The sequence below is a fragment of the Macrobrachium rosenbergii genome, chromosome 29, assembly GCF_040412425.1.
Source record: "Macrobrachium rosenbergii isolate ZJJX-2024 chromosome 29, ASM4041242v1, whole genome shotgun sequence".
In the NCBI taxonomy this organism is placed as follows: domain Eukaryota; kingdom Metazoa; phylum Arthropoda; class Malacostraca; order Decapoda; family Palaemonidae; genus Macrobrachium; species Macrobrachium rosenbergii.
The window spans coordinates 7,059,862-7,087,437 of NC_089769.1; the positions used below are offsets into that span (position 1 = coordinate 7,059,862).

At 34.7% G+C, this 27,576-nt stretch overlaps 3 protein-coding genes, 2 long non-coding RNA genes and 1 pseudogene across 8 annotated transcripts; 3 read left to right on the plus strand and 3 right to left on the minus strand.

The window, feature by feature from the left end:
- Window positions 1–1,104: 1,104 nt before the first annotated feature.
- Window positions 1,105–2,312, minus strand: LOC136854395 (neuropeptide-like protein 30). Its single transcript, XM_067130697.1, has 3 exons — window positions 2,181–2,312; window positions 1,700–1,832; window positions 1,105–1,566 (listed from the first exon to the last, which is right to left on the minus strand). The coding sequence occupies exons 1-3, from the start codon at window positions 2,181–2,183 to the stop codon at window positions 1,445–1,447; spliced, it is 258 nt and encodes an 85-aa protein (XP_066986798.1). The 5' UTR covers window positions 2,184–2,312; the 3' UTR covers window positions 1,105–1,444.
- A 2,425-nt stretch (window positions 2,313–4,737) lies between these two features.
- Window positions 4,738–5,612, plus strand: LOC136854396 (uncharacterized). The gene is made up of 2 exons (XM_067130698.1): window positions 4,738–4,888; window positions 5,048–5,612. The coding sequence occupies exons 1-2, from the start codon at window positions 4,883–4,885 to the stop codon at window positions 5,501–5,503; spliced, it is 462 nt and encodes a 153-aa protein (XP_066986799.1). The 5' UTR covers window positions 4,738–4,882; the 3' UTR covers window positions 5,504–5,612.
- Window positions 5,613–9,014: 3,402 nt separating this feature from the next.
- On the plus strand, window positions 9,015–27,512 carry LOC136854555 (uncharacterized). 4 transcript variants are annotated; one of them, XM_067130903.1, is made up of 3 exons: window positions 9,086–9,156; window positions 16,515–16,647; window positions 27,087–27,512. In XM_067130903.1, exons 1-3 carry the CDS (start codon window positions 9,151–9,153, stop codon window positions 27,407–27,409), a joined length of 462 nt encoding a protein of 153 aa, XP_066987004.1. In that variant the 5' UTR covers window positions 9,086–9,150; the 3' UTR covers window positions 27,410–27,512. The 4 variants fall into 4 exon arrangements, with proteins under 4 accessions (XP_066987001.1, XP_066987004.1, XP_066987003.1 ...); XM_067130902.1 differs by lacking the exon at window positions 9,086–9,156 and adding an exon at window positions 16,181–16,320; XM_067130900.1 differs by lacking the exons at window positions 16,515–16,647; window positions 27,087–27,512 and adding an exon at window positions 9,357–9,938 and having other exon boundaries at window positions 9,015–9,156.
- On the minus strand, window positions 12,799–14,070 carry LOC136854397 (uncharacterized). The gene is made up of 3 exons (XR_010857685.1): window positions 13,940–14,070; window positions 13,591–13,740; window positions 12,799–13,056 (listed from the first exon to the last, which is right to left on the minus strand). It is a non-coding gene; the product is annotated as an uncharacterized lncRNA (long non-coding RNA).
- On the minus strand, window positions 19,263–20,158 carry LOC136854398 (uncharacterized; annotated as a pseudogene).
- LOC136854554 (uncharacterized) lies at window positions 23,090–23,955 on the plus strand. The gene is made up of 2 exons (XR_010857730.1): window positions 23,090–23,240; window positions 23,700–23,955. It is a non-coding gene; the product is annotated as an uncharacterized lncRNA (long non-coding RNA).
- Window positions 27,513–27,576: the final 64 nt, after the last annotated feature.

Below are 27,576 nucleotides of genomic sequence, written 5' to 3' on the forward strand. Positions count from 1 at the left end.
ATATATATATATATATATATATATATATATATATATATATATATATATATATATATATATATATATATATATATATATATATATATATATATATTCAAAATGTCTCTTTGTAGCATACTTCAGAAAAACTGTTTTCATTCTGGAGGTAACATTGATATTTCTACAGAATTAAAACGCCTCCTTCAGTCGTAACAAAGGGAGAATCACAGGACACTTATCAGAAAAGAATCAAAATCTCTAGATCAGTTGTCCATCTTAATAAGCCTATGATTAGGCTGTTTCTCCATTGGAAGAAGACACTACTAAACATTCATGAAAGGAAATATCGAGTGTTGTAAGTAGACTTGCCTTTTTTCAGAGTATTATCCTTTATTCTTTTTTCTCAATGTTCTCTGCTTGTTTGACTACTATGTAATGCCAATTAAGAAAATTAACGATCAGGAAAATGACGAAAGGTGTGCTGTATTTCTTACCCTCTTAAAGGAAATTTTTTCTTTATCATTCTGCGATAATGGCATCAATTTTCGAACGAGGTAATTATGCATACGGTTGCTATCTATAAGTTTGTAACTATCTAAGTTTCTCTTTAATTAGGTATTCTCCAAAATATATAACATAAACTAACATCAAACTAACATATATATATATATATATATATATATATATATATATATATGTGTATATATATATATTATATATATGTATATGTATATATATATATATATATATATATATATATATATATATATATATATATATATATATATATATGTGTATATATTGTGTGTATATATATATATATATATATATATATATATATATATATATATATATATATATATATATATATATATATATATATTCATATATATATATATCATAATATTTATACCTTCCTTTATAATATATATCTTATTTTTGCTTATTATAGTTTTAGGACAATTAAATAAGGAAAAAAGTTAATATCAATTTTTATTTTATTAGATTCACTCATGCTAACATTTATTTTGAGATAGATTATTTCTCTCTCTCTCTCTCTCTCTCTCTCTCTCTCTCTCTCTCTCTCTCTCTCTCTCTCTCTATGTATATATATAATATATTTATGTATGTATATTATATATTATATATATGTATATGTATATGCATATGTATATGTATATGTATATGCATATGTATATTCACTTATTTTTTTCATTAAAATCTCTTAAATTAGATCAGGAACTATATGGGGCGGCAGTTGATTCTCATCTCTCAAATAACACTGGTGAAAGTTATACAATCGAGAAAGGAATGCTTTTAAAATTCTCACATTTCTTGAAAAATCTCATATGAAGATCACTTCGAGAAATATTGAACCATTTCTCTGAATTTTGAATTTATTCAGCTTGAGGTTTTTTCCTTCACTGCCATCCTTTTCATACTTCAGGCGGAATAGAAGACTCTTTTAGAAGAGTCCAGGGAACGTCTTGTCGGGAGTTTCGGTGCAGAAATATTTCCTGGTGATGGGGTCTTGGTTCCAGTAACGGCAGGGACCCCCGAAGGCGTTGGTGTAAGGGCCTCCACCTACTGCAGAAGAGAGAATACAGAATTAGGTTTATAAAGTCTTAAACGTAGCATATACAAAATCTATGAGTCATCTGCAGCTCATTCCTTCTCAGCCAATAAATGAATCGAAAAGCCATCTGAAGATACTACTTACTTCCGGCACCGCCAAACCCAGGCTGCCCAAATGCTACTCCTCCTCCTAATCCCGGATTACCAAACTGTGGGTATGCAGCAGCCAAACAGGCAACGAGCACCACCATTAGGGCGACCAAAAGAGTTGAGTGGGCCTGTGGGGATCATAGGATGAATTGTATTAGTTATGGAGATTTCGACAAAGGGGCAAAGGGTATTTGATTTATGTGATAATGGTGACAATCTTGTATTAATACCTTCGTAAATTCTATCAAAATAACTTTGAAGCAACCCTTATCGGTTAAAACTTTTACAGTATATATGTGATAAATGGAGTAAATTTGCTCATTTGATTTATACTCTCATTTTTCTAATTTACTGAACATATGAATCGACTCGGTTTTATTTGCCCGTGATAGCATTTGTATAAAAGCGACTCAGTTATACAATTAGACAGAGAGAAATTGGATATAATCTCACAGACAAATTGGATATAATCTCACCATGTCTTTCTTAAGCGAGAGCTGAAGACGAAGTGTATGTCTCCTGTTTCCTTCCAGACCTATATATAAGTGGGAAATAGCTGCTAAAATTCATGAGTCAGCTGAAAAGAGGAGTTTCCAGGCAGTTCCCCGAGTACACCTTCCTTCCAGGCAAAAAAAAAACTCGATCTTCTCTCGCAACTTACAACACTGGGACTGGTCAGGACGAGTGGCTCTGCGCGAATCCTGTTTTCCTGTCTTGTAGTTAGGAATCCGTTCGTTTTTCTGATCATTGCATCGGTAGAATTCTTCTTGAGTGAGATGCTCTTACGCCTGAGCTCTCTCATTAATTATGAGAGGTATTTTCATGGACATTTATTGCACACTTTCTGTGGAACTAATTTTATCAGTATCTATAGGAGTAACGCATATAAATACCTCACATGATGAGAAAGTATTTAAAATTAGCTTTACATACTGACACACACATTACATATATATATATATATATATATATATATATATATATATATATATATATATATATATATATATATATATATATATATGTATATATACAGTATATATATATATATATATATATATACTGTATATATGTATATATGTATATATATACTGTATGTATATATAATATATATATTATCTTGTTCTGCTAGTTAATTAACTAAGACAATATATATATATATACTGTATATATATATATATATATATATATATATATATATATATATATATATAATGTATATATATATACAGTATATATAAATATATATTGTGTGTTTGTGCATATGAATGAGTGTATTCATCAATTTTTATTATCTATTATTATTTACTGGAACATCACTAAAACTTCCTAAATTTACATTAACGATATAACAACACAACCCAGCATTCAACATCGATAGTCAAATCAATCACTCCTGCAATACATATTAATTTATCTGGCGCTACGCAGACAGACAAGTCGTAAGTGGATGCTGCGCAGTAGTGGAAGATTGACCAATCAACATCAAAGACATTGCGTCATCAATGTGACGTCATCAACATGGCGTCATGGGTTTTACGCTCGCCCATTGGGCCGAGTCGGAACGGAACGCTCTGAGCCCTTAGGGTATGACAAATCTTGTTACTGGGCGAGTTCCAGAGATTACTGGAAAGTTTTGGATACGTCTTCAATTATCACCAGATTCTGAATTTATCTCTTTGGTTTGAGGTCTCTCGCTTGATTAAAGGTTTTGTGTACCTGATCAAGAAGAGTTTAAATTGCTGACCGATTTTGACATCAAAGCTGGAACTGATTTGCAAAACTAATTTCTATTTGGCAAAGTTCCTTGAAGAAAAATTTCTCTCACATCATAAAAGCAGACAAAGGTAGCTTATCTTTACCGATGATTCTTCATGTTTGCTATGCATATCATTATTACTCATTCAGCTTCTATCCTTTATGTTCTTGAATGGCAATATTGAAATCCTATGCAGTAAGAAAACGATGGGTTTCAAAGATGGAAAATAAAATAGCTGTCATATTGTGTGAAATTGGGTCCAGGTGGAGACAGATCCTGTCATCAGTTGGCTATAATTATTACTGAAAATTCTTGTGGATCAGATTATAAATATTTCATTGAAAACCAAGATTCATTGGATCAGTTATAATTATTACTTTGAAAACGTATTGTTTTAGCTTTTCTTCTTATTGTTTTCTTCTTCTTCTTCTTCTTCTTCTTCTTCTTCTTCTTATTATTATTATTATTATTATTATTATTATTATTATTGTTAGTAGTAGTAGTAGTAGAAGTAGTAGTAGTAGTAGTAGTAGTAGTAGTAGTAGTAGTGAAACATACGGCTGTTAGACTTGCTTGAAGATAATAAATTGTGAGACTGTGGAGCGCAAACTTCTCAGATCTTATAACCATCAGTTCCTTTCAGTGTTTAATTAAACACAACTTCATCATTTTTTCTACCTTATCCTTGGTATTGTTCCGGATAGTGATTCTCCTACTACCCACTTTGTCCCCTTTGCCATTTTCAGAACTAAACCTGTCCTTGATACAAACAGACCCATCGATTTAGGGTTTATGCGTCTTTATCCTTTGAAGATACAGTTTACTGGAAACTAGTTTCTTTTGAAATAGATGAAACAAAAAATTTCTTACTAAAAATGTGTGACACGGATGTTATCAAAGGAAATTAGTTTCTTAGTAATAGAGATAGAACAACCTTCAAATCTTGAAATACATCAATGTTTAGCTTTCTTTCTGGTTCGGAAATTATTGGCGTGACATGAAGACATTCCAGGTAATTTATACCTGAAACCAAATTCATGACACTCTGCTAATCTTCTAGAAGAGCTCGGTGACTGACTTGACAGAACTGTATAGCGTAATATCAAAAATACATTTTTTACTATTCTCATCATCTTGGAATATTCTTTGTTGCCAAAGTTTCACGTAATTACAAAATCAGAAAAAAATACCGAATGAGCGTAAGAGGAAACTTCCCAAACGCGCTGTCAGTAAGCGATGCGTCACTGCTTTACAGGTTCAAGCGTCGGGACTTCCCGCCCTGAGTGAGAGACGCATCGGGGAAGGGAAAATACCGAACGCGGTTGTCAAGTATAAAGGACTGTGAGCCCAGCAGACAGCATTCACTCCTCACAAGAGAAGAAGAAGGATCAGTTCTCATCCGACGCTACTATAGACAACATGAAGGTGAGTTACAATTCATCTTGAAGGTCAGTTATATCTACGATGTTTCTTGAATGCTCAGAAATCGGAAGTTAGAAGGTAATTGAACTGAATGAAATGTTCGTTCAGATAATTATAAATGTCAAATATTCATTTTAAATTTTTTATTTCCTTTCTCTTCAGGGACTTGTTATTGTCTGCTGCCTGACAGCTGTTGCCTTTGCACAGAATAAAAATGAAGGAAATGCGCGATTCTTTGGAGGACTAAATCAAGGTTTTGGTGGAGGTTTCGGTGGTGTTGATCCAGGATTTGGAGGTGGAATTAACCCAGGCTTTGGAGGAGGATTCGGAGGAGTTTCCAACACGTGCAGACGTTGGTGCCGAACTCCCGAGGGACAGGCATACTGCTGCGAGACCAACGATGAGCCTGACACCATTCCCTTCGTGAAGCCAGGTGTATGCCCTCCCGTCAGGCCTCAGTGCCCACCCGTCAGGACCTTTGCCCCTCCTCAGACATGCTCCAACGACAGCAAGTGCGGAGGCGTCGACAAGTGCTGCTACGACAGGTGTCTTGAGGAGCACGTGTGCAAACCCCCTGTTGGGTCTTCCGGCTTCGGTGGATTCGGTTTTGGAAGATAATTCCTGACCTTACTCTGAGGAAGCTATATTTAAGATTAAATACGATTTTTTCTTTACGCTCATACAAATGAAAGATATCCGATAATAAATATTTATTTTCAACACAGAATATTTGTATTATTTCCAAACATCATTCCTAGGTTAGATAAGGTTTAGAATCAATAGATTCACATATGCTTCTCTAGTATATTTTACTGTGAATGGTAATATTGTTAAGGTCGCCTAAAACTTAAATGCTGTCTGCATTGAATCTACAGTGAACCATTGTTTTACAGATTTTTAAATTTCAATTCCATATCGACCAAATCGTCATTGGAAACTGTTCACATATTTGAAACTTTGAGCTGAAAAGCTTTTTGTGAAATAACGCCGAACTCTTTGCCATTATCAAGGAAAAATCATAGGATACTTCTATAAACGACATCGAAATCTCCACATCAATTATTGATCACTATGATGATGAGACTAAGTTTTTCTCCTTTGATGTGAAGAAAAACATAACAAAAATTTTACAAAAATGAGGTACATGAGGTGTTGCCGACATGAATGCTACTCACCTAAAACAGTATTTTTCTTACCACTATTGTTTTGTTAATTCTATGCCCGTGACGAAATTTTATGTACCCTTACCCCTCGTTAAATCTGTAATAGCTTTCTTTAGAATTTTAAGGAAAGTTAAAGACATAAATTGTAATCTCGTACACATATGCAATGCATAAATAAGCAATCACAATCTAAGACCAGTTGGATGAAGTATCATTTTAACACAAGTAAACTAAGCTTTTTGTGAAAGAACGTCGAACTGATGGAGAAAAATTAATACATGAAAAAAGAAAATTTGTCACACCAGTAAATAAAATATAAAAATAAATCATTCTGTGAAATTTTTTTATTACAAAAAGTTTAATTTAAAAACAGGAAAGCTATATTATCCGATTCATTAAATAAATCTATTAATTTTATGGAGTAAGTTTTTATTGTAAATCAAATGCAGTAAACTAGCTTTTTATAATACATCAATTCAATCTGATGCTATATTTTATTTTTTGGCCATTGATTAACACTATTTTATTTACATTTTATGCCCAGTATTTATCCACCGTTCATTAAACTTTTAACCTAGAACTTTAGCTTTCAATGCTTACGCTTTCGCTGAGTCCGTGGAAATTAATCTTAGATGATTTTGATTATTTTTACCATTATTAGGCTTACAGGTTGTTGTTCTTGGAATGAAATAGCATATAAAATTTAGACCAAATGCAAAGCGTTGGGACCTATGAGGTCAATCAGTGCTGAAAGGGACACTGAGGATAAAAAGGTTTTAAAGATGTCACAAGAGAAAAGCCTCGCAGTTGCACAATTTATTTCCGAAACAACGGATTCTTAATATTAACTCATCCTCATTTTCCATTTATGGATAAAATAACTAAATGATGCTTCACTGGTCATGTTTTGTTCCTACTATCAAGATTTTCCCGAGATTTCAATAATGATAATAGGTATATGGACCCAGTGTCTGTAAAGTATATTCTCCAGCGGTGACTTTATTCTTATTGTTGATTTTATTAAATGGACATCAGTTAATCTGTGGTCTTTCGGAGGTCCTAATAAAGCTCACTATGTAGAATTAAATCTTTCAACTATCTCGCAACTTAAAAACATGATGTGTGAATATCTTGTAACTTTAAAATATATGCGAGTTTCTTGCAACTTGAAAACATGGTGCGTGAATATCTTGGAACATAAAAACATAATTTATGAATGTCTTGCAACTTAAAAACAAGATTTGTGAATATCTTGCAACTTAAAATCATGATGTGTGAGCTTTCTCTGTTTACTTCGAATGGGGCTTACAACAACAAAGTTTAAAAATAACTGAAACTCCTCGTGATCTATTCCTTCGGACTCAATAACTCTTTCAGATGTTACCAGTGTCAATGGCTCATTCACATACAAAGGACAAAATGATTCTGGAGATTTGTGGACACACAAAAGAATAATGACTACGTTCGCTTAAGGCAAGTTTAAGTAAAAAAAAAAAAACGAGCTATAACCAGTCTCTTATACAATTTAGGGCAGTTTTTGGAAAAAATACATTTAAAAATGACTGTAACAAAAACACACACACACATATTTTCCTAGTTTTACCTTATTTGTGGAATTTATAAGAACTATATTTTTCCTATAACAGGAAAAATACATTTAAAACTGCAATAAGCCTTTTAGGTGAAGGTGTGAGCAAAAACACACACACATATATATATATGTGTGTATACATATATATATATGTATATATATATATATATATATATATATATATATATATATATATATATATATATATATATATATATATATATATATATATATATATATATATATATACATACACACGTTTCACCGCTCAAGTAGGTACTCAAATCAATCTGCAACACAAATGTTTATCTTGACTTGCACTACGCTGAGAAGGAAGTTGGAACTGGATCCTGTCCAGAAGTGGATAATGCGTCATCAATGTGACGTCATCAACCTGGCGTCTCGGCTTTTACGCTGGCCCATTGGCCAGAGTCGGAACGCCCTCTGAGCCTTAAAGGAACGAGAAATCTTATTGCCGGGCAAATTCCAGAGGTTACTGGAAAGTTTTGGATACAGCCGCACTCGCACGCGCGCGCACACATACACACACACACACGCACACATACCTTTGAGTATTTGGGTCTGTTTAGTTATCGTTGGACAGTGATTTTGTCTCTTTATGTTGAGATTTCTTTGTTCATGGAAAAGTTTCGTCTATTCGATCAAGATTAAATTGCTTACAGATGATTTAAATGAAAGCTGTAATTCAACTGCATAGTTACATTTCAGTTTTGTAGAGTTCCTTGAAACATATTCTCTCGCATCGTAAAAACCATAAAGGTCACTAATCTTTACCAAAGACTGTTCCAACTTTATGGATTTGAAATTTTCCACCTTACTTCCTTGTTGTTTTAGAATGGAAACAGTGAAATCCTCTTCAGAGTGAATATGTGGCATTTTCAAGATTGATATGTTAAAACTTTTAAGATTTTCTTACTCAATTTCTCAAGGTAGAGATAGCTCCTGACATCAAAACTTTTAAGATTTTCTTACTCAGTTTCTCAAGGTAGGGGTAGCTCCTGACATCAATGTACCGTAATGGGAAACATCTATCTGTAAAAGTAAATCACGGGAAGTTGAATTGGCTCTAACGCACAGTTGTACAACGTTATTATCATGGATCAGTTTCAAATATTTAACGTTAAATCAAGAGCCATCTGACTGTCGGTACCAAACATGTGGCTAGACATTACTAACTATTGCTCTACTGTTCTCTTAAGTTTTGAAGGATTTTTTATTCCTAAATATTCTCATAATCACAGAATTATAAAAAAATAAAATATCAAACGAGCGTAATAGGAAACTCCAGACGCACTGTCAACGAGCGCTGAGTCACCTGCCCCAAAGGTTCAAGCATCCGGACTTCCCGCGAGCGTAAGAGTAACATCGGGGAAGGGGAATATACCGAGCGCGGTTTCGAGGTATAAAGAACTGTGAATCTAGCAGACAGCATTCACTCCTCACAAGGGAAGAAGAAGAATCAGTTCTCATCCGACACCGCCATAAACAAAATGAAGGTAAGTTACAAAGTTTCCCGTAACATATTGCTATGTTTTTGGATCGTCCGTGATGATTATTTGCGACTTAGGTAAAAGTATACAGTGTCTTTGATGTTCCTATTAATCCTGATAAACAAATGAACTGCATGGAATGTTCGTTCTAATAATAAAACGAATCTGCAAAGATTTCCTTCTAACGTTTGTTTCTTTCTTTCCAGGGACTTATGGTCGTCTGCTGTCTGACAGCTGTTGCCTTTGCACAGGATAAAAATGAAGGAAATAAGCGATTCTTTGGAGGATTAAACCCAGGTTTTGGTGGAGGTTTCGGTGGTGCTGATCCAGGATTTGGAGGTGGTTTTGGAGGTGGAATTAACCCAGGCTTTGGAGGAGGATTCGGAGGAGTCTCCAACACGTGCAGACGTTGGTGCCGAACTCCCGAGGGACAGGCATACTGCTGCGAGAGCAACAACGAGCCTGACACCATTCCCTTCGTGAAGCCAGGTGTATGCCCTCCAGTCAGGCCTCAGTGCCCACCCGTCAGGAGCTTTGCCCCTCCACAGACATGCTCCAATGACAGCAAGTGCGGAGGAGTCGACAAATGCTGCTACGACAGGTGTCTTGAGGAGCACGTATGCAAACCCCCAGTTGGGTCTTCCGGTTTCGGTGGATTCGGCTTCGGAAGATAATTCCTGACCAACCCTTGAAGGATTATCATCATAATTTATATCCTAATTCTTCATTTTATATTCATAATTACCAAAGATCTCAGATATTAATAAATACTCATATTCCTTATACAATGTTTTATTGACTTTAAATGTTATTACCATTCTCAATATATTTGAGAAAATTCGACTGCGTGATTTGAAGGCATTCTTTTGTTAATAATGACAAAAATTTGCAGAACTCATTACTTGATAAAATTTTTTGAATTACAAATTCTGTGGCCTAAACACTAATGGAACCTGGAGGATAATGAGTATCTGTGGAAAAGAAAATTCGAAAATGAAAATCCATCACTGCACCTTGAGTCCAATAGTGTACTACCTGAAAGTGTATAAAAATTTAATTGATAATACTGATAGATATCTATTATATATACATTTTAAAAAAGTAAAAAAAAATATATATAAATTTTCCTATACATTCTTAAACAAACTATGTGTTCTTGACTAAAGTGGATGACAATATTTCTGCAAAAAAAGGGAAATAGCTAAACTACTGTTCACCAATGAAACAATATAGTTTTTAATAGGTTGTCGATATGATTACTCTGAATGAAAAAAGATATTTGAAAAGAAATGCACCAATAACAGTGGCAAAAAGGAAAATAATTTCATTTAATATACAAATGTACAAAATAATCTGTAAAGAACGGGTTATTATACATTCTTACAAAAGTACTTTCCAAAATTCAAAGTAAAATTTCAAATCATAAGTCGAGCTTCGATTACAAGTCAGTCAGTCTGTCCGTCTAGAGCATATATATAGTAAATTTCTCCTACTATGTATCAGTCCTTTGTCAATAGCTTAGAAATAAAGTTAAAACCGGTCTGAACCTGCACTTAATGTGTCATATGTTTCTTCACCTGTGGTTTAATTGATATATATATATATATATATATATATATATATATATATATATATATATATATATATATATATATATATATATATATATATATATTATTATTATATATTATTATATATATATAATTATTATTATTATTATTTCGGTAGATGAAACCTGTTCACATGGAAGAGGCACACAGGGTCCATTGACGTGAAATTCAAGCTTCCAAAGAATGTTGGTTTCAACCTCCCACCGCAGACCCAACACTGCGGCAATAACTGATCATGATACAGAGCTAGTGATTTTTCATCGCCCTGGTGGGGAGGCGCGAACTCACGACATCTGAGCGGCATGTCACGACACTAGCGACCATACCAGGGGACCATATACACATTTATGTATATATACAGTATATATATATATATATATATATATATATATATATATATATATATATATATATATATATATATATATATTTCCTTCATATATTTTGATCAGAGAAGTTATCATCGAAAATGTGATTACAATATGCGTTAAGAAACAGAGGGCCTCTCATACTGTCTCAATAAACGAAAAATATTGGATACCTATCTAAAATTACTAATGTTCTCTCAACACAAGGCTCTTCAACAAGAACTACACCATCAAGTAATCTCATTTTAAAAGCATAAAAATCCTAAGGTCTGTGTGGTCACATGCAACAAGGCTACGCTGGAAATTGTTCAAAAATGGCAGATGCCGACCCTTACTATCCAGTGGGGTGGATTAGCAAGAGGCATCCTGACTGTGATATGTTGCTGACTGCTCTATATTCATGTTAGACTGAAGATAGAATTTAGGGTAGGCCACAGGCCAAGCGCTGGGACCTATGACAGTCATTCAGCGCTGAAACTGAATTTTACAGTTAAAAAGGTTTGAAGGTGTAACTGGAGGAAAACCTCGCAGTTGCATGTGGAAACAATTGTTAGGAGAGGGTAGAGAGCATGATGGAAGAAAGAGATTATGAACGGGGGCGCAGTAAAAGGGACGAAAGGGGTTACAGCTAGGGTCCAAAGGGGGCTTGTTATTTTGTTGATACAAAAAGAAGCATTGAGCCGAGATCATAAACAGTGCTGATGTTTTTTCAGAAGTATTGCTGCACTGCTTTAGGACAGTTGAATTCACAAATGATGACCCGATGTCATAAAATTTAAGGGACGGTATTATACCTTTGAAATGGGTCAATGGATTCTTCTCTGAGGAATAATTACGATTCAAGAATTCCACTAAAGTATTTAAAAATATAGCAAAGATATTGCTCTACGAAACAAAGATTAACAGACATTAAGACCTTGGAATGGGTTAACTTTTAAAGGGTTCAAACGTAATTATTCATTAGCAAATCACATTTTTAAGTAGTTCCTAAAGGGTTCCTCCCCGTGTCCTCCCTAGGTTTTGTTCTTCAGCAGCAGACTGGCCCCAGTTAAGTACACCTTAGTTTAACCAGACCACCGAGCTGATTAACAGCTCTCCTAGGGCTGGCCCGAAGGATTAGACTTACTTTACGTGGCTAAGAACCAATTGGTTACCTAGCACCAGTTAAAAGATTAAATTCTAAATAAATTTCAGTAATGGTCTCGCTAACAACGTTCGGTTAGCTTTTCGATTGTTTTATGTTTATTCGAAACTGTAATGCCTCCATAATCCTGTAATCCCCAGATTTGTAGTTAAATCTAACCTCCTTGATATCGTTCCATTACAACTGTGACCAATTAATTGACTGATTTTCGAAGTCAGGTAGTTAAACAGTTCGACTTTGGAGCTTCAACTTGAAGCAAATGACTTTGATAATAAAGATTCTCTGGTCGTTAAGTTCGCCATTTCTCTTGTACCAATCTCTTCAGAGATTTTAAAGATGAGGGATTTTTCCAATACTTTGCCTTCTCCCCTTTCTTGGTCAGCCTGGATGATTTATAATACCTTGGTCACATGTTTAATAATAATGTACCTTTCATGTTCATATCTTCAGTACTTGGTCACCATTAAGTACCTAATGCCTTTTCATCTACAGAAAAACATGAGAACTTTATGGGAAAAAAACTTGGTTTACTGAAAAATAATAAAGACAATTTATTGACGGCAGACATATTTTATTAACCGCTGAGCTTCTTCAGAAGTAGCACGATACCCGCTTGTCAATTTTTGAAGCAAACGACCCATGGGACCCAACATCCAATGCTAGGCACGCAGGTCGAGATTTCAGGTAGTTAGCTAATAATGGAGCGCTTTCCGACTCAGTGCTACTTCGTCCCATACAAATAAGCCTTGATGAAATCTATGAGCGTCATTCATGCCAGCAGAACCTGCCAATGAACAAAATTATCAGCCAGTATTCTTAATATTGTAATGGTAACATTTCTTGTCAAGATCAGAGTTAAAGAGTTTACAAAATTCAACTCTATTATAGCTTAAAAACTAATATTATAAGGCCTTAAGACATTCAAGTATTTACTTTAATGGTTTGACGAAATTCGATAAATGATAACATGCTCGAATTCTTAGGGAATTAACTAGGTGAAAAAAAATTTACTTCCAAAATTACTTACACCTAAAACCAAGAATATTCCTTTTCATTTTAACTAGGTGAAAAAAATTTTATTTTCAAAATTACTTACACCTAAAACCAAGATTAATCCTTTTCATTTTTACAGAACAAAAAAGTGTGAGCTAACCCTCACGGGTTCCTAAACTACCAAGCAAGCCCCCCTCTTGACGTACGGTAGACAAAAGTCTACCGTACGTCAAGAGAAGCTCCTCCCCACTTCAGGGGCTCCGCCCCTGAAGGGGGAGGATTAGCTTGCAAAGTTTGGTTAAAGTGTAAGAGAAAATTAACTTACCCGTTTAATCTGAAGATAAAAATAGTTACCAAAGGAGTCCTGAGATGACGCATTCAAATTAATTCAATGGTCGAAGTCCACCTCAAGACGCCCGAATGAAATCCATAATAAAATCCATAACCGGAAATTATCCGCTATTGCTCCGGAAACCTGAAATTAACAAATGCATTACGTCAGCGAAGGCAGTAAATGTAATATTGTGATGCACTTTGGTATAATATGACTGAAAATAAACGAAAAAACTCAAAGTTTAAATCATACGACAACCTAACAAAACTAAGAAAAAAAGCAAATGAATACGGGATACAACCAAGTGCCCGTGTGAAAAGTACGAAACTGAAAACCTTACCTGGATTTTCACATTTTCAGTCACCTGGATATTCACAATTCCTTTCCCAACGCTACACTGGCCTGCTAGATACTGACAAACGCCGGAACTGCTGTTCCAACGACATCTTTACACTTCAGAGTCAAGGACAGCAGCAGCTGGAATTAGCCTCTCGCGCGATAACCAGGTCGTTTCTCAAAAGAGTGGTTGTTGGCAGTTACATACGAAGTATGATTTCAACGCTCTAAATGTCTTCGGAATATTTCAAAACAATAAGTATTAATACATGACAAATGAATAAACAAGAACTAAACCATTCACACTGAACTGACGACAAACGGAAAATGAGGCAAATATCTAAGCGCGGAAACCAGCTACAGTACTTCAAACACCACACGAAACAAAGTCCTATATATCAAGTAAAGTTAACGTATCTGACAATCAAATCAAATAGTAAATATCTGTACGTATAGCATCAACCAGTCATTTTTTTTAACCAGGTACTTATGTTACAGAGGCACAAGTTTGAATAGAATATTTCTGATGATGAAACTTGAGAGTGCTGAGAAGAGAAAAGCTAAGAGGTAAAAGGAAAGCCCTCCAGTGAGGTAAAACAGGAAACTTTTCAAGAGGGAAAAGTAAAATGTCAAGTAAAGAAACAGGCAAAGCGATCATTTAGGTAAAAGCATAATCCCTCGTGGATTTACAAGTAGATCTCGGCTCAGCTTCTGTGATAAGTATTTGGTAGATTTGCATCTGTTCTGAACAGAGAATCCGGTTCAAAAATATTAAGCAAAATATCTAAAATGCATCAAAATTAATTACTGAACATGGCAACGTCTTATCTCGACCATTACCAAGTGAAATACCATTCAATTTCAGAGTTATTCAACCTATCCGAATAAACTTTGTAAGATTAAGAAAAACTGTTTAATATAACATGTAGATAAGATAAATGGCACATAGAAACACAAGCGATCAGGATTAAAGACCAAAAGAATTTATATACCTCTTCAGTACTAATTTCTGAAATAATGGAAGCACTTCAATTAGTGTAAAATACTAACTTTCTCGCGCTTGCGCACATACACAAATACACACACACACACATACTCCTAAGATAAAGCTTTTTGGTTTGGTTACCAAAAGGCTATTACTCTGAAATGCCTTTGAAAATATGAACCAATTTGATTATCTATGTATATATATATATATATATATATATATATATATATATATATATATATATATATATATATATATATATATATATATGAATATATATATATATATGTGTATATGTATCTTATAACACATATATATGTACATATATATATACAAATATATATACATATATATATATATATATATATATATATATATATATATATATATATATATATATATATATATATATGGATAGACATATAGATTGATAGATAAAGAGAGATATGCACTGCAAGATCGTGGTTAGTGAATTTTGAATTAATTTAGGAATATTCAGTTAATTAGATGTTTCACAAAATAAAATGACAGCATTACAATAGGATATAATAATATTACATTATGCATTCTTTTTGTATATACCTTTCAACTATATGAATTACTTTATTTAAAGTTAAGGGAAAGACTAATGAAGAACCGGGTATGTTAGAACATTTCCGGAAAAAAAGAAGAAGAAATTAATAAATATAGATTTAAAGCATTAGCCATGGAATTTAGGAAAACACTCAGATGAACAGTTTTCTATCATCAACAATCACGCCTTGTGATGCGTAGACCGAGGGAAAGTGGTTTCTCTCCAATTTGCAGCCAGGAGTGCTGGTTGGAGGTTCTTGCTCGGCCCACGTCATCGATTGCACGTCACTGTTGTGACGTCATGGGTTTTACGCTAGTCCAATAGCGGTCGCTTCAGGCGCGCTCTCACACTCTAACTCGCCGTGAAAGTTATATTTTTACGCAGTATGCAGAATGTTGTCTTAGATGCACCCTCACATACGTAGCCCTATTTATGTCTATGTAAACACACACACACCTATAAACTCAATATATATATATATATATATATATATATATATATATATATATATATATATATATATATATATATATATATATATATATAGGATTCGTCTTTTAAAAACCTTGTTACCAGCAACGTTACATTAAATGGCCGTATGTGTACCTCTTGCTTCTCATTTCCGAAAACAACGAGAGATGCATCATTTGCCCTAAAGGTTCAAGCGCCCGGGCTTCCCGCGGCAGGTGAGCGTCACGTCTGGGAAAATACCGAAGAAGGTGGTGAGGTATAAAGGACTGCGAACCCAGCAGACGCCATTCACTCCTCACAAGTCAAGAAGAAGAGTCACTGCTCATTCAACTCTGATACACACAACATGAAGGTGAGTTTCAGTTCATCTCATCATACTTTTATATCTTTCAATTTTTTGTAATGATTATAGTTGATTTGAGGTTCAGTTATCTTTACCGTTTCTCTAAATAAAACAAACTGGAATTAAAAAACTGAAATGATTGTAATGTTCATTCAGATAATCTCAAAGATTTACGTCTAATTTACTGTTTCCTCTCTTTTCAGGGACTTTTGATCGTCTGCTGTCTGACAGCTGTTGCCTTTGCACAGGATAAAAATGAAGGAAATAAGCGATTCTTTGGAGGATTAAACCAAGGTTTTGGAGGAGGTTTCGGTGGTGTTGATCCAGGATTTGGAGGTGGTTTTGGAGGTGGATTAACCCAGGCTTTGGAGGAGGATTCGGAGGAGTCTCAACACCTGCAGACGTTGGTGCCGAACTCCCGAGGGACAGGCATACTGCTGCGAGAGCAACAATGAGCCCGACACCATTCCCTTCGTGAAGCCAGGTGTATGCCCTCCCGTCAGGCCTCAGTGCCCACCCGTCAGGACCTTTGCCCCTCCACAGACATGCTCCAACGACAGCAAGTGCGGAGGCGTAGACAAGTGCTGCTACGACAGGTGTCTTGAGGAGCACGTGTGCAAACCCCCAGTTGGGTCTTCCGGCTTCGGTGGATTCGGTTTCGGAAGATAATTCTTGACCATCCCCGAATTACTATCATTATCATTTATCCTCTAATTCTTTATTTTACATTCATGAATGCCAAAGATATCAGACATCAATAAATGTTCATATGTCACATATAGTGTTTTACTGATTTCAAGTTATTCCTTGTTCAGATAAGCTTGGAAATGCCAATCATTTCAGCAAATATTTATGGAAATTGTGAAGTATAAAAGTTTCCTTTTATTAATAATAACGAAAATTAGAAGGAACCATTACCTGATCCCACTGTTAAAATCACAAGTACTGTTGCCCAAATCACAAATGGAAACTATTCACTGATGATTTGTAATCGTCTTCTTGTCTGCAAAAGAACTTTCTCGAGGAAAAGGAAATTGCGGAAACTCAAAAAAATCTATCAACTCTGAACTAACCGGAAGTGCATACATATGAAAAGGTTAATATTCATGGATATGTATTATGCATAAGAGATGAAAAGACTTATTTTCCTATAGCATTCATATGCAAACTAAACATGTCCTTGGCTAAAGTGGATGAAACAAGTTATCGATATGATTGTATTAAATGAAAACGATAACTCCATAAATATAAGAATAACTAAAGCTAAATAATTTATGTTACTATCAAAAGTTACACAGTAATGTTTAGGGAATGTGTCTCTATACCTTCTTACAGGATTCCTTTACAAAGCTCAAAACTATATTTCGAGCATCGATTATAAATCTCTCTCTCTCTCTCTCTCTCTCTCTCTCTCTCTCTCTCTCTCTCTCTCTCTCTCTCTCTCTGCATATATATATATATATATGCATATATATATATATATATATATATATATATATATATATATATATATATATATATATATATATATATATATATATATATATATATATATAGATATTTTCCTGCAACATTTTTCTAAAATTTATTGCATAAACATGAGAAATTCATAATAAGAATTTGGCCTTCAAGCTTACATTTTGGGATTTGGACAAATGACCTTTACCTGGTGAATAAGTATGTGTTCACATGTGTATAAGTGCGTGTGTTTTAAATCAAGTCAAGTGCTTACATTATTTAAGAAACTGGTATTAAAGGAGCAACTTTTTGTGATCGTGAATCCCATTTACTTGTCTATTTGCGTTGTTACACCTGCGTGTGATTTTGAATATTATGTCCTAACCAGAAGGTAGGCTGCTTATATTCCGTTATGAAATGTATTCAGATAAGTCAGTTTTCAAATGAAAAAATGGCGTTTTCAAGGAATAGTATTTCTCTTGGTAACGGTCGAGAGAAGAACTTACCTTTATCAATAATTAATTTGGAGATTTTCATGCGTTTTAGATACGCATCCAATAGTTCTTGTTTATGTAGATATTAAGAGAAGGCCTCTATTTTTGCACGAAATTTCAATTACATTTTTGTTGATAACTTTTACAATTGAACTTATATATATATATATATATATATATATATATATATATATATATATATATATATATATATATATATATATATATATATATATATATATATATATATATATATATATATATATATATATATATATATATATATATATATATATATATATGCAGAGAGAGAGAGAGAGAGAGAGAGAGAGAGAGAGAGAGAGAGAGAGAGAGAGAGAACGGGAGCTTATAATCGATGCTCGATATAGCTTTGAGTTTTAGAGTTTTGTTAAGAAGGTATAAAGAAACGTTTCTAAACATTATTCCCGAACTGTTGATTGTAAAAAATAAATTATTTAGCTATTGTAATTCTTATATATATGGAGTTATCGTTTTCATTTAATACAATCATATCGATGACCTATTAAAATATATGTTTTTATAATTAAAAAATATAAGGACATGTTTAGTTTGCATAAGAATGCTATAGGAAAATAAGTACAGTCTTTTCACCTCTCATACATAATACATCTCTATGAATATTAACTGTCTCAAGCGTATGCACTTCCAGGCATTGCGGTTAGTTCAGAGCTGATGGATTTTTTTTTTTTTAATTTCCTTAATTTCTTTTCCTCGAGAAAGTCCTTTTGTAGGCAAGAGGACGATTACTAAGCATCAGTGATTAGTTTCCATTTGTGATTTGGCCAACAGTACTTGTGATTTTAACAGTGGTATCAGGCAATGGTTCCTCCTAATTTTCGTTATTATTAATAAAAGGAAACTTTTATATTTCACGATTTCCATAAATATTTGCAGAAATGATCCGCATTTCAAAGCTTATCTGAACAAGGAATAACTTGAAATCAGTAAAACACTATATGTGACATATGAATATTTATTAATGTCTGATGTCTTTGGCATTCATGAATGTGAAATAAAGAATTAGAGTATAAATTATAATGATAGTAATTCGGGGGTGGTCAGGAATTATCTTCCGAAACCGAATCCACCGAAGCCGGAAGACCCAACAGGGGGTTTGCACACGTGCTCCTCAAGACACCTGTCGTAGCAGCACTTGTCTACTCCTCCGCACTTGCTGTCGTTGGAGCATGTCTGTGGAGGGGCAAAGGTCCTGACGGGTGGGCACTGAGGCCTGACGGGAGGGCATACACCTGGCTTCACGAAGGAATGGTGTCAGGCTCATCGTTGGTCTCGCAGCAGTATGCCTGTCCCTCGGGAGTTCGGCACCAACGTCTGCAGGTGTTGGAGACTCCTCCGAATCCTCCTCCAAAGCCTGGGTTAATTCCACCTCCAAATCCTGGATCAACACCACCGAAACCTCCACCAAAACCTTGGTTTAATCCTCCAAAAAATCGCGTATTTCCTTCATTTTTATCCTGTGCAAAGGCAACAGCTGTCAGACAGCAGACGATCACAAGTCCCTGAAAAGAAAGGAAACAATAAATTAGACGTAAATCTTTGAGATTACTTACTATTATCTGAATAAACATTACAACCATTTCAGTTTCTTAATTCCAGTTTTTTTTTTTTTTCATTTAGGGAAACATCATAAATATAACTGAACCTCAAATCACCGATAATCATTACAAAAAATTGAAAGATATAAAAGTATGATGAGATGAACTGAAACTCACCTTCATGTTGTGTGTAGCGGAGTTGAATGAGCAGTGACTCTTCTTCTTGACTTGGGAGGAGTGAATGGTGTCTGCTGGGTTCGCAGTCCTTTATACCTCACCGCCTTCTTCGGTATTTCCCAGACGTGACGCTCACCTGCCGCGGGAAGGCCGGACGCTTGAACCTTTAGGGCAAATGATGCATCTCTCGTTGTTTTCGGAAATGAGAACAAGAGGTACAAACACAGGCAATTAATGCATTTTTTATTTTTTGTAATGTAACGCTGCTGGCAAGAAGGTTTTTTAAATAAGAATCCTAATTGTTAAAGGAATTCTAATTAAAAAAAGAGACCAGTGGAAAAATTAGAGATCACGGTAGGCTTAATATCTGATGCCATTGTTACTAATACAGAAAATAATAGATACTCATTTTATCATATTATAGTTGGTATTTCATACAGAATTTTCCAGAATTTCCTAGAGAGTTTGGCGATATTCATAAATCCAAAATTGTTAAAAAGTGATATAAAATAAATACTTCATAGTTTGAATGAAATAACGACAACTTCCGAAGATAAATTTAGGTAAACAAGTATCGGAAGTTGCATCATTTACGGCTAAAGTTAGAATGAAGAAGAAAACATCTTCCTCTCTGACTTCCGCATTTCGCATTCAGGCCGGTAAGTTGGCACTCGAAATATTCATCGTGATAAAATAACTGTCACCATATTTCGTGAAACTTTCCCTCAGGATGAATGGACCTGAAGTTGGAATCAAGTCAGATTATATGATGAAAGTCCATATACACATTTACATATAAATTGTATATGTATATATATATATATATATATATATATATATATATATATATATATATATATATATATGTATATGTATATGTATATATATATATGTATATATATGTGTGTGCGTGTGTATTTACATAAACATAAATAGAGCTACGCATGTAAGGGTGCATCCAAAACAACATTCTGCATTCTGCGTAAAAACATAACTTTCTACATGGCTATTTAGAGTATAAGAGCGAGCCTGAAGCGGCCGCTATTGGACTAGCGTAAAACCCATGACGTCACACTAGTGACGTGCAATCGATGACGTAGGCCGAGCAAGAACCTCCATCCAGCCTCCTGGCTGCAAACTGAAGAGGAACCACTTTTTCCTCGATCTACGCATCACAAGACGTGATTGTTGATGATGGAGACTGCTCACCTGATCGTTTTCCTAAATTCCAGATCTGATGCTTGAAATCTATTTTTACTATTTTTTTCCTTCCTTTTTCCGGAAATGTTCTAACTTACTCTGTTCTTCACTGTTCTTTTACTTAGCTTTAAATGAGGTAATTCACATAGCTGAAGGGTCTAATACAATACGAAAGCATAATATAATATCGTTATATCCTGCTGAGATGCTGTCATATTATTTTATAAAAACATCAAATTAACTGAATATTCCTACAATATTTTAAAATTTAATAAAGATCTTGCAGTGCATATCTCTATCTATTTAGCCATATATATATAAATATATATATATATATATATATATATATATATATATATATAAATATATATATATATATATAATATATATATATATATATATATATGTAAGAAAGGCCAGTTAGTCAAAGGCCTAGCACCACTCCGTTGTTTCACTTCCTCTGTGGCATTGCATTGCCTTTATCAATATATTCATCACGTTCCATGTTTTCGTGATTTAGTTATACATGCATATATATATATATATATATATATATATATATATATATATATATATATATATATATATATATTGATGATCAAATAGCCTCTTATTTTCAAAGGTATTTCAGAGTAATAGCCTTTTGGTAACTGGACCAATAAGCTTTATCGTAGGTGTATGTGTGTATGTGTGTGTGTATGTGTGTATGTGCGCGAGCGGGAGAGCGTTAATATTTTATACTAATTGAAGTGCTTCCATCATTTCAGAAATCATTATTGAAGAGGTATATAAATTCTTTTGGTCTTCAATCCTGATCGCTTGTTGCTTTGTGCCATTTATCTGCATGTTGTATTAAAAAAATTTTTGTTAATCTTATAAAATTCGTTCGGATAGGTTGAATAACTCTGAAATTGAATGGTATTTCACTTGGTAATGGTCGAGATAAGCCGTTACCATGTTCAGTAATTAATTTTGATGCATTTTAGATATTTCGCTTAATAGTTTTGAACGGGATTCTCTGTTCAGAACAGATGCTGCCGTGCAAATCTATCAAATATTTATCACAGAAGCTGAGCCGAGATCTACTTGTAATTCCACGAGGGATTGTACTTTTACCTAAATGATCACTTTGCCTGTTTCTTTACTTGACATTTTACTCGTAAAAAAATTATTAGTTGATTCTAGACGTACAGTTATTTACAATTTGATTTGATTTTTAGATACGTTAACTTTGCTTGATATATAGGACTTTGTTTCGTGTGGTGTTTAAAATAGCTGGTTTCCGCGCTCAGATACTTTACATCAAGTATTATGATTTCTCATCTGCTCGTCTTAATTGTTACCGATTTGTGTTCATTTGCCTCATTTTCCGTTTGTCGTCAGTTCAGTGTGAATAGTTTACTTCCTGTTTATTCATTTGTCTTGTGTTTAATACTTATTGTTTTGAAATATTCCGAAGACATTTAGAACTTTGAAATCAAAGTTTGCATGTACAGCCAACAACCACTCTTTTGAGAAACTGCCTAGTTATCGCGGGAAAGGGTAATTCCAGCTGTTGGTTTCCTTGACTCTGAAATGTAAAGATGTCGTTGGAACAGCAGTTCCGGCGTTTGTCAGTATCTAGAAGGCCAGTGTATCGTTGGGAATGGAATTGTGAATATCCAGTCGACTGAAAATTTGAAAATCCAGGTAAGGTTTTCAGTTTCGTACTTCTTCACACGGGCACTTGATTGTACCCAGTATTCATTTGTGTTTTTACTTGTTGTTGTGTGATTTTCAGTCATATTTTACCAAAATACATCACAATATTTCATTTGCTGTCTTCGCAGACGTAATGCATTTCTTAATTTCAGGATTCCGGAGCAACAGAGGATAATTTGCGGTTATGGGTTCCATTATGGATTTTAGTCGGGCGTCTTGAGTGGACTTCGACCATTGAACTGATTTGAATGCATCATCTCAGGACTCCGTTGGTAACTATTTTTATCTTCAGATTAAACGGGTAAGTTAATTTTCTCTTATACTCTAACCAATCTTTGCAAGCTAATCCTCCCCCTTCAGGGGCGGAGCCCCTGAAGTGGGGAGGAGCTTCTCTTGACGTACGGTAGACTTTTGTCTACCGTACGCCAAGAGGGGGGCTTGCTTGGTAGTTTAGGAACCCGTGAGGGTTAGCTGACATTTATTTTTTGTTCTGTAAAAATGAAAAGGAATAATCTTGGTTTTAGGTGTAAGTAATTTTGAAAATTAAACTTTTTCACCTAGTTAATTTCCCAAGAACTTAAGCCTTTTATCATTTATCGAATTTTGTCAAGCCATTAAAATAAACTTTAATGTATGAAAGCTGTATAATTGGTTTTTAAGCTATAATAGAATGGAATTTGTAAACTCTTCTTAATCTTGACAGGAAATGTTATCCATCACATTATTAAGAATACTGGCTGATAATTTTATTCATTGGCAGGTTCTGCTGGCATGAATGACGCGCATAGATTTCATCAAGGCTAATTTGTATGGGACGAAGTAGCACTGGGTCGGAAAGCGCTCCATTATTAGCTAACTATCTGAAATCTCGACCTGCGTGCCTAGCATAGGATGTTGGGTCCCATGGGTCGTTTGCTTCAAAAAGTGACAAGCGGGTATCGTGCTACTTGCGAAGAAGCTCAAGGGTTAATAAAATGTCTGCCGTCAATAAAATGTCTGAATTATTTTTCAATAAACCATATTTTTTTTTCCAGTAAAATTTTTTTTCTGTAGATGAAGAGGGATGAGGTACTTGATGGTGACCAAGTACTGAAGATGTGAACAAGGAAGGTATATTATTCTTAAAAATACTAAGCACGTGACCATGAAAAGTTTGTATTATAATGGTTACCCAGGCAGTAACTACAGTTACAGAAGCCGAAGGTCCCAAAAAAGGGGAGAAGGCAAAGTATGGAAAAAAAGTTCTCTTTGAAACTTCTTTAGAGACTGGTACAACAGAAATAGCTAAATTAACGACCTGACAATCTTTATTCTCAGTCATTTACGCCAAGTTTGAACTAAGTCGAACTACTTAACTATCTTACTTTGAAAGTCAGTCAATTAGTTGGTCACAGTTGTGATGGAACTTTAAGGTATCAAGAAGGTTAGGTTTAACTACAAATCGGGGGATTACATGATATGGGAGCATTAGAATTTCGAATTATCTGATAAAACAATTAAAAAGCTTATCGAACGTTGTTAGTAAGACTATTACTGAAATTTATATTAAGAATTTATTTTTAATTTGTGCTAATCTGCTGCTGAAAAACAAAACCTAGGGACGACAGGGGAGAAATCCTTAAGGAACCATCTAAAAATGTGATTTCTGGCACAAGATAGTGCATGTATCTTTCTTGAATCTTGAAAATAAATTATAGACATCTTTGTAATGAATAATAGAATCGTTTATAAGTTAAACCCATTCCCAGATTTTAATGTCTGTTAATCTTTGTTTCTTAGAGCAATACCTATTTCTTGAACACTTAAGTAGAATCTTTATCACAATTATTCCTCAGAGAAGAATCCCTGGACCCATTTCAAAGGCATAATGCAGTCTCTCAAATTTTGACTCGGATCATTTGTGATTCTGCTCAATGAATCTCCCCTTTCATAAGCAACAAAATATCCATTGATGCACCGTTTATGACATGATAACTCTGCACCAAAATCAGAGTTAATGTCTTGAAGATAGCAGCTCCTTCTGTATACATCCTGCAAGTAAACTGTTGCCTCTAAGAATTTAGCTGCTCTTTCTCTGAAATCTGATATTTTTCAACTGCACCATGGCACTTGCTTTTACGGAATTTCACACTTCTTTTTATACCGAGACAAAGGACTCTGCCTACGGTTAGGTGCACGGGAAGTACTCTCGGATCTTGACTGATGGTTCAGTCCTGCTTTAGCAGTTTCTCCCGCCCATTCCAAATTTTTCTACCAACTTCCCTTGCCTGACTTTTCTTGATAGCTTTTTTCAAAGTGTACCTCTTATAACATTTGTTGTTCATATGGTAACACAAAATTTATTCTCCAATCAGCTTCATCCTCTTAGAAACGTTATTTCTGATTTCTGCTGCTTCTCTAATTCTCCTCCTTCCATTTTCACTGCTTGTAGTCCCTTTGTCTGATGCCTGACGTATGATACTTTTGGAAAGGTCGGACATTTCAGCAGACAGTCCAGATCTTTTAAGCTTCACAGTATTTTCAGCCATTCCTACTCAGTAACCTGGAATGAAGAATTTTCATCAGGTTGCTGAAAAATAATATTGATTTTCACATTTAGTAACCTTCATTACTTACTGAGATCACATCTAAGAACAATAAATCAAAAATCATACCTCAAAATTTTCAGACAAAAATTGTCATTTTTAAATGTTTTTAGTAATTTTTTTTTTTTTTTTTGTACCTGTCCTATATTATACATGAAAATGAGACTTAAGGTGTTTCACTTGGCCAACCGAGGTTGGAAGTAAAAGATTTAATTACAAGTTAACAAAAATACCCCCAACCCCATTAGAACAAGAGAGGCAAAATAGCCATACAACTGAAATTTGGAGAAAACCTAGAATTTCATGACCTTTTGACTTCTAGTCGCCCTCAAATCAGATTTCAAGTTAGTTGTTACATATTATCTTGTAGAGCTTTCAGAGACGAACATTTTGAGTGGTCATTTACTACTCTTGCACGCTTCTGAAAGAAGTTATGACACTTTAAAGGTTCTTCACTCATTGAGTCACTTTTTGGTTACAATGACCCCTTAAACAAGTCTGAATTTCTGCCAAATGCCCGTCAAGCCAAAAGTCTACCCTGCCCTTTCTAATGACCCATATGGTCTACTATTCAAAATAGGTGACAAAACTTAGGGCGCAAAATTTTTCTACGAAAACCCCCTCAGCCGATAGGCTACTACGCTGTTCCTTGTGCGTTTATTTTGGATAGAACCACACATGTATCATCCTTAAAATGTTGAACACGAACAACTCTTACAGAATATTGTAACTCTTTTATTTTATCTTAAATACGTTCTGCTTAGGAAATTTTCTCTGTTTTGTTAAGAAGTTAGTATTTTTAATAAATTTTTCGTCATAACCTATATTTTTTTATACCTCCTCTAAACATTACGGAAAAATTTTACAACTTTTGCATCCGAGGTATTTGCAAAAACTCATTTTCTACCTAAAATCGAACTAACGCTATCAAGCATCTAGAGTGGCATGATCAACATTTTCTCAATCAGGCTACTTGGATTTCGCAAATGTAATGATTGAGCGTAATAGGAAACTTCCCGGATTCGCCTTGAACGAGAGATGAGTCACTCGCCAACTGGTTCGAGCGCCCGGTCTTCCCGCGTGTGAGAGCAATATCGGAAAGGGGATTTTACCGTTCGTCGTTGTGAGATATAAAGCGCTGTGCTTCCAGTAGACAGCAGTCACTCCTCACAAGGGAAGCAAAAGAATCAGTTCTCTTTGGATTTTGCCATAGACAACATGAAGGTGAGTTACAGATTATCTTGTTATATTTTTGTACCATTTAATTAATCTATAATGGTTGTCGGTGGTTTGAAGTTCAGATTTATCTGTGGTACTTCTATGAATGCTCAAAAATCATTGCGCTGCATAAAATGTTCATTCTGATAATGAAAAGAATTTTAAAAGATTTATTTTTAATATTTGTTTCCTTTCTTTTCAGGGACTTATGATCGTCTGCTGTCTGACAGCTGTTGCCTTTGCACAGGGTAAAAATGAAGGAAATAAGAGATTCTTTGGAGGAAACCAAGGCTTTGGTGGAGGTTTTGGTGGTGTCGATCAAGGATTTGGAGGTGGTTTTGGAGGTGGAATTAACCCAGGCTTTGGAGGAGGATTCGGAGGAGTCTCCAACACCTGCAGACGTTGGTGCCGAACTCCCGAGGGACAGGCATACTGCTGCGAGACCAACGATGAGCCTGACACCATTCCCTTCGTGAAGCCAGGTGTATGCCCTCCCGTCAGGCCTCAGTGCCCACCCGTCAGGAGCTTTGCCCCTCCACAGACATGCTCCAACGACAGCAAGTGCGGAGGCGTAGACAAGTGCTGCTATGACAGGTGTCTTGAGGAGCACGTGTGCAAACCCCCAGTTGGGTCTTCCGGCTTCGGTGGATTCGGTTTTGGAAGATAATTTCTGACCGTCCGATGAAGGATCGTCAGTGCAAATTATATTAAAAGTTTTATTTTAGATGTTTATATTCTGTGGCATTAATAAATATTTATTCTCATCACAATGCATGTTTATTATTTTCCAAATTTATTCCTTCTTCAGAGGAGCATGAAATACTTGTAAATCAG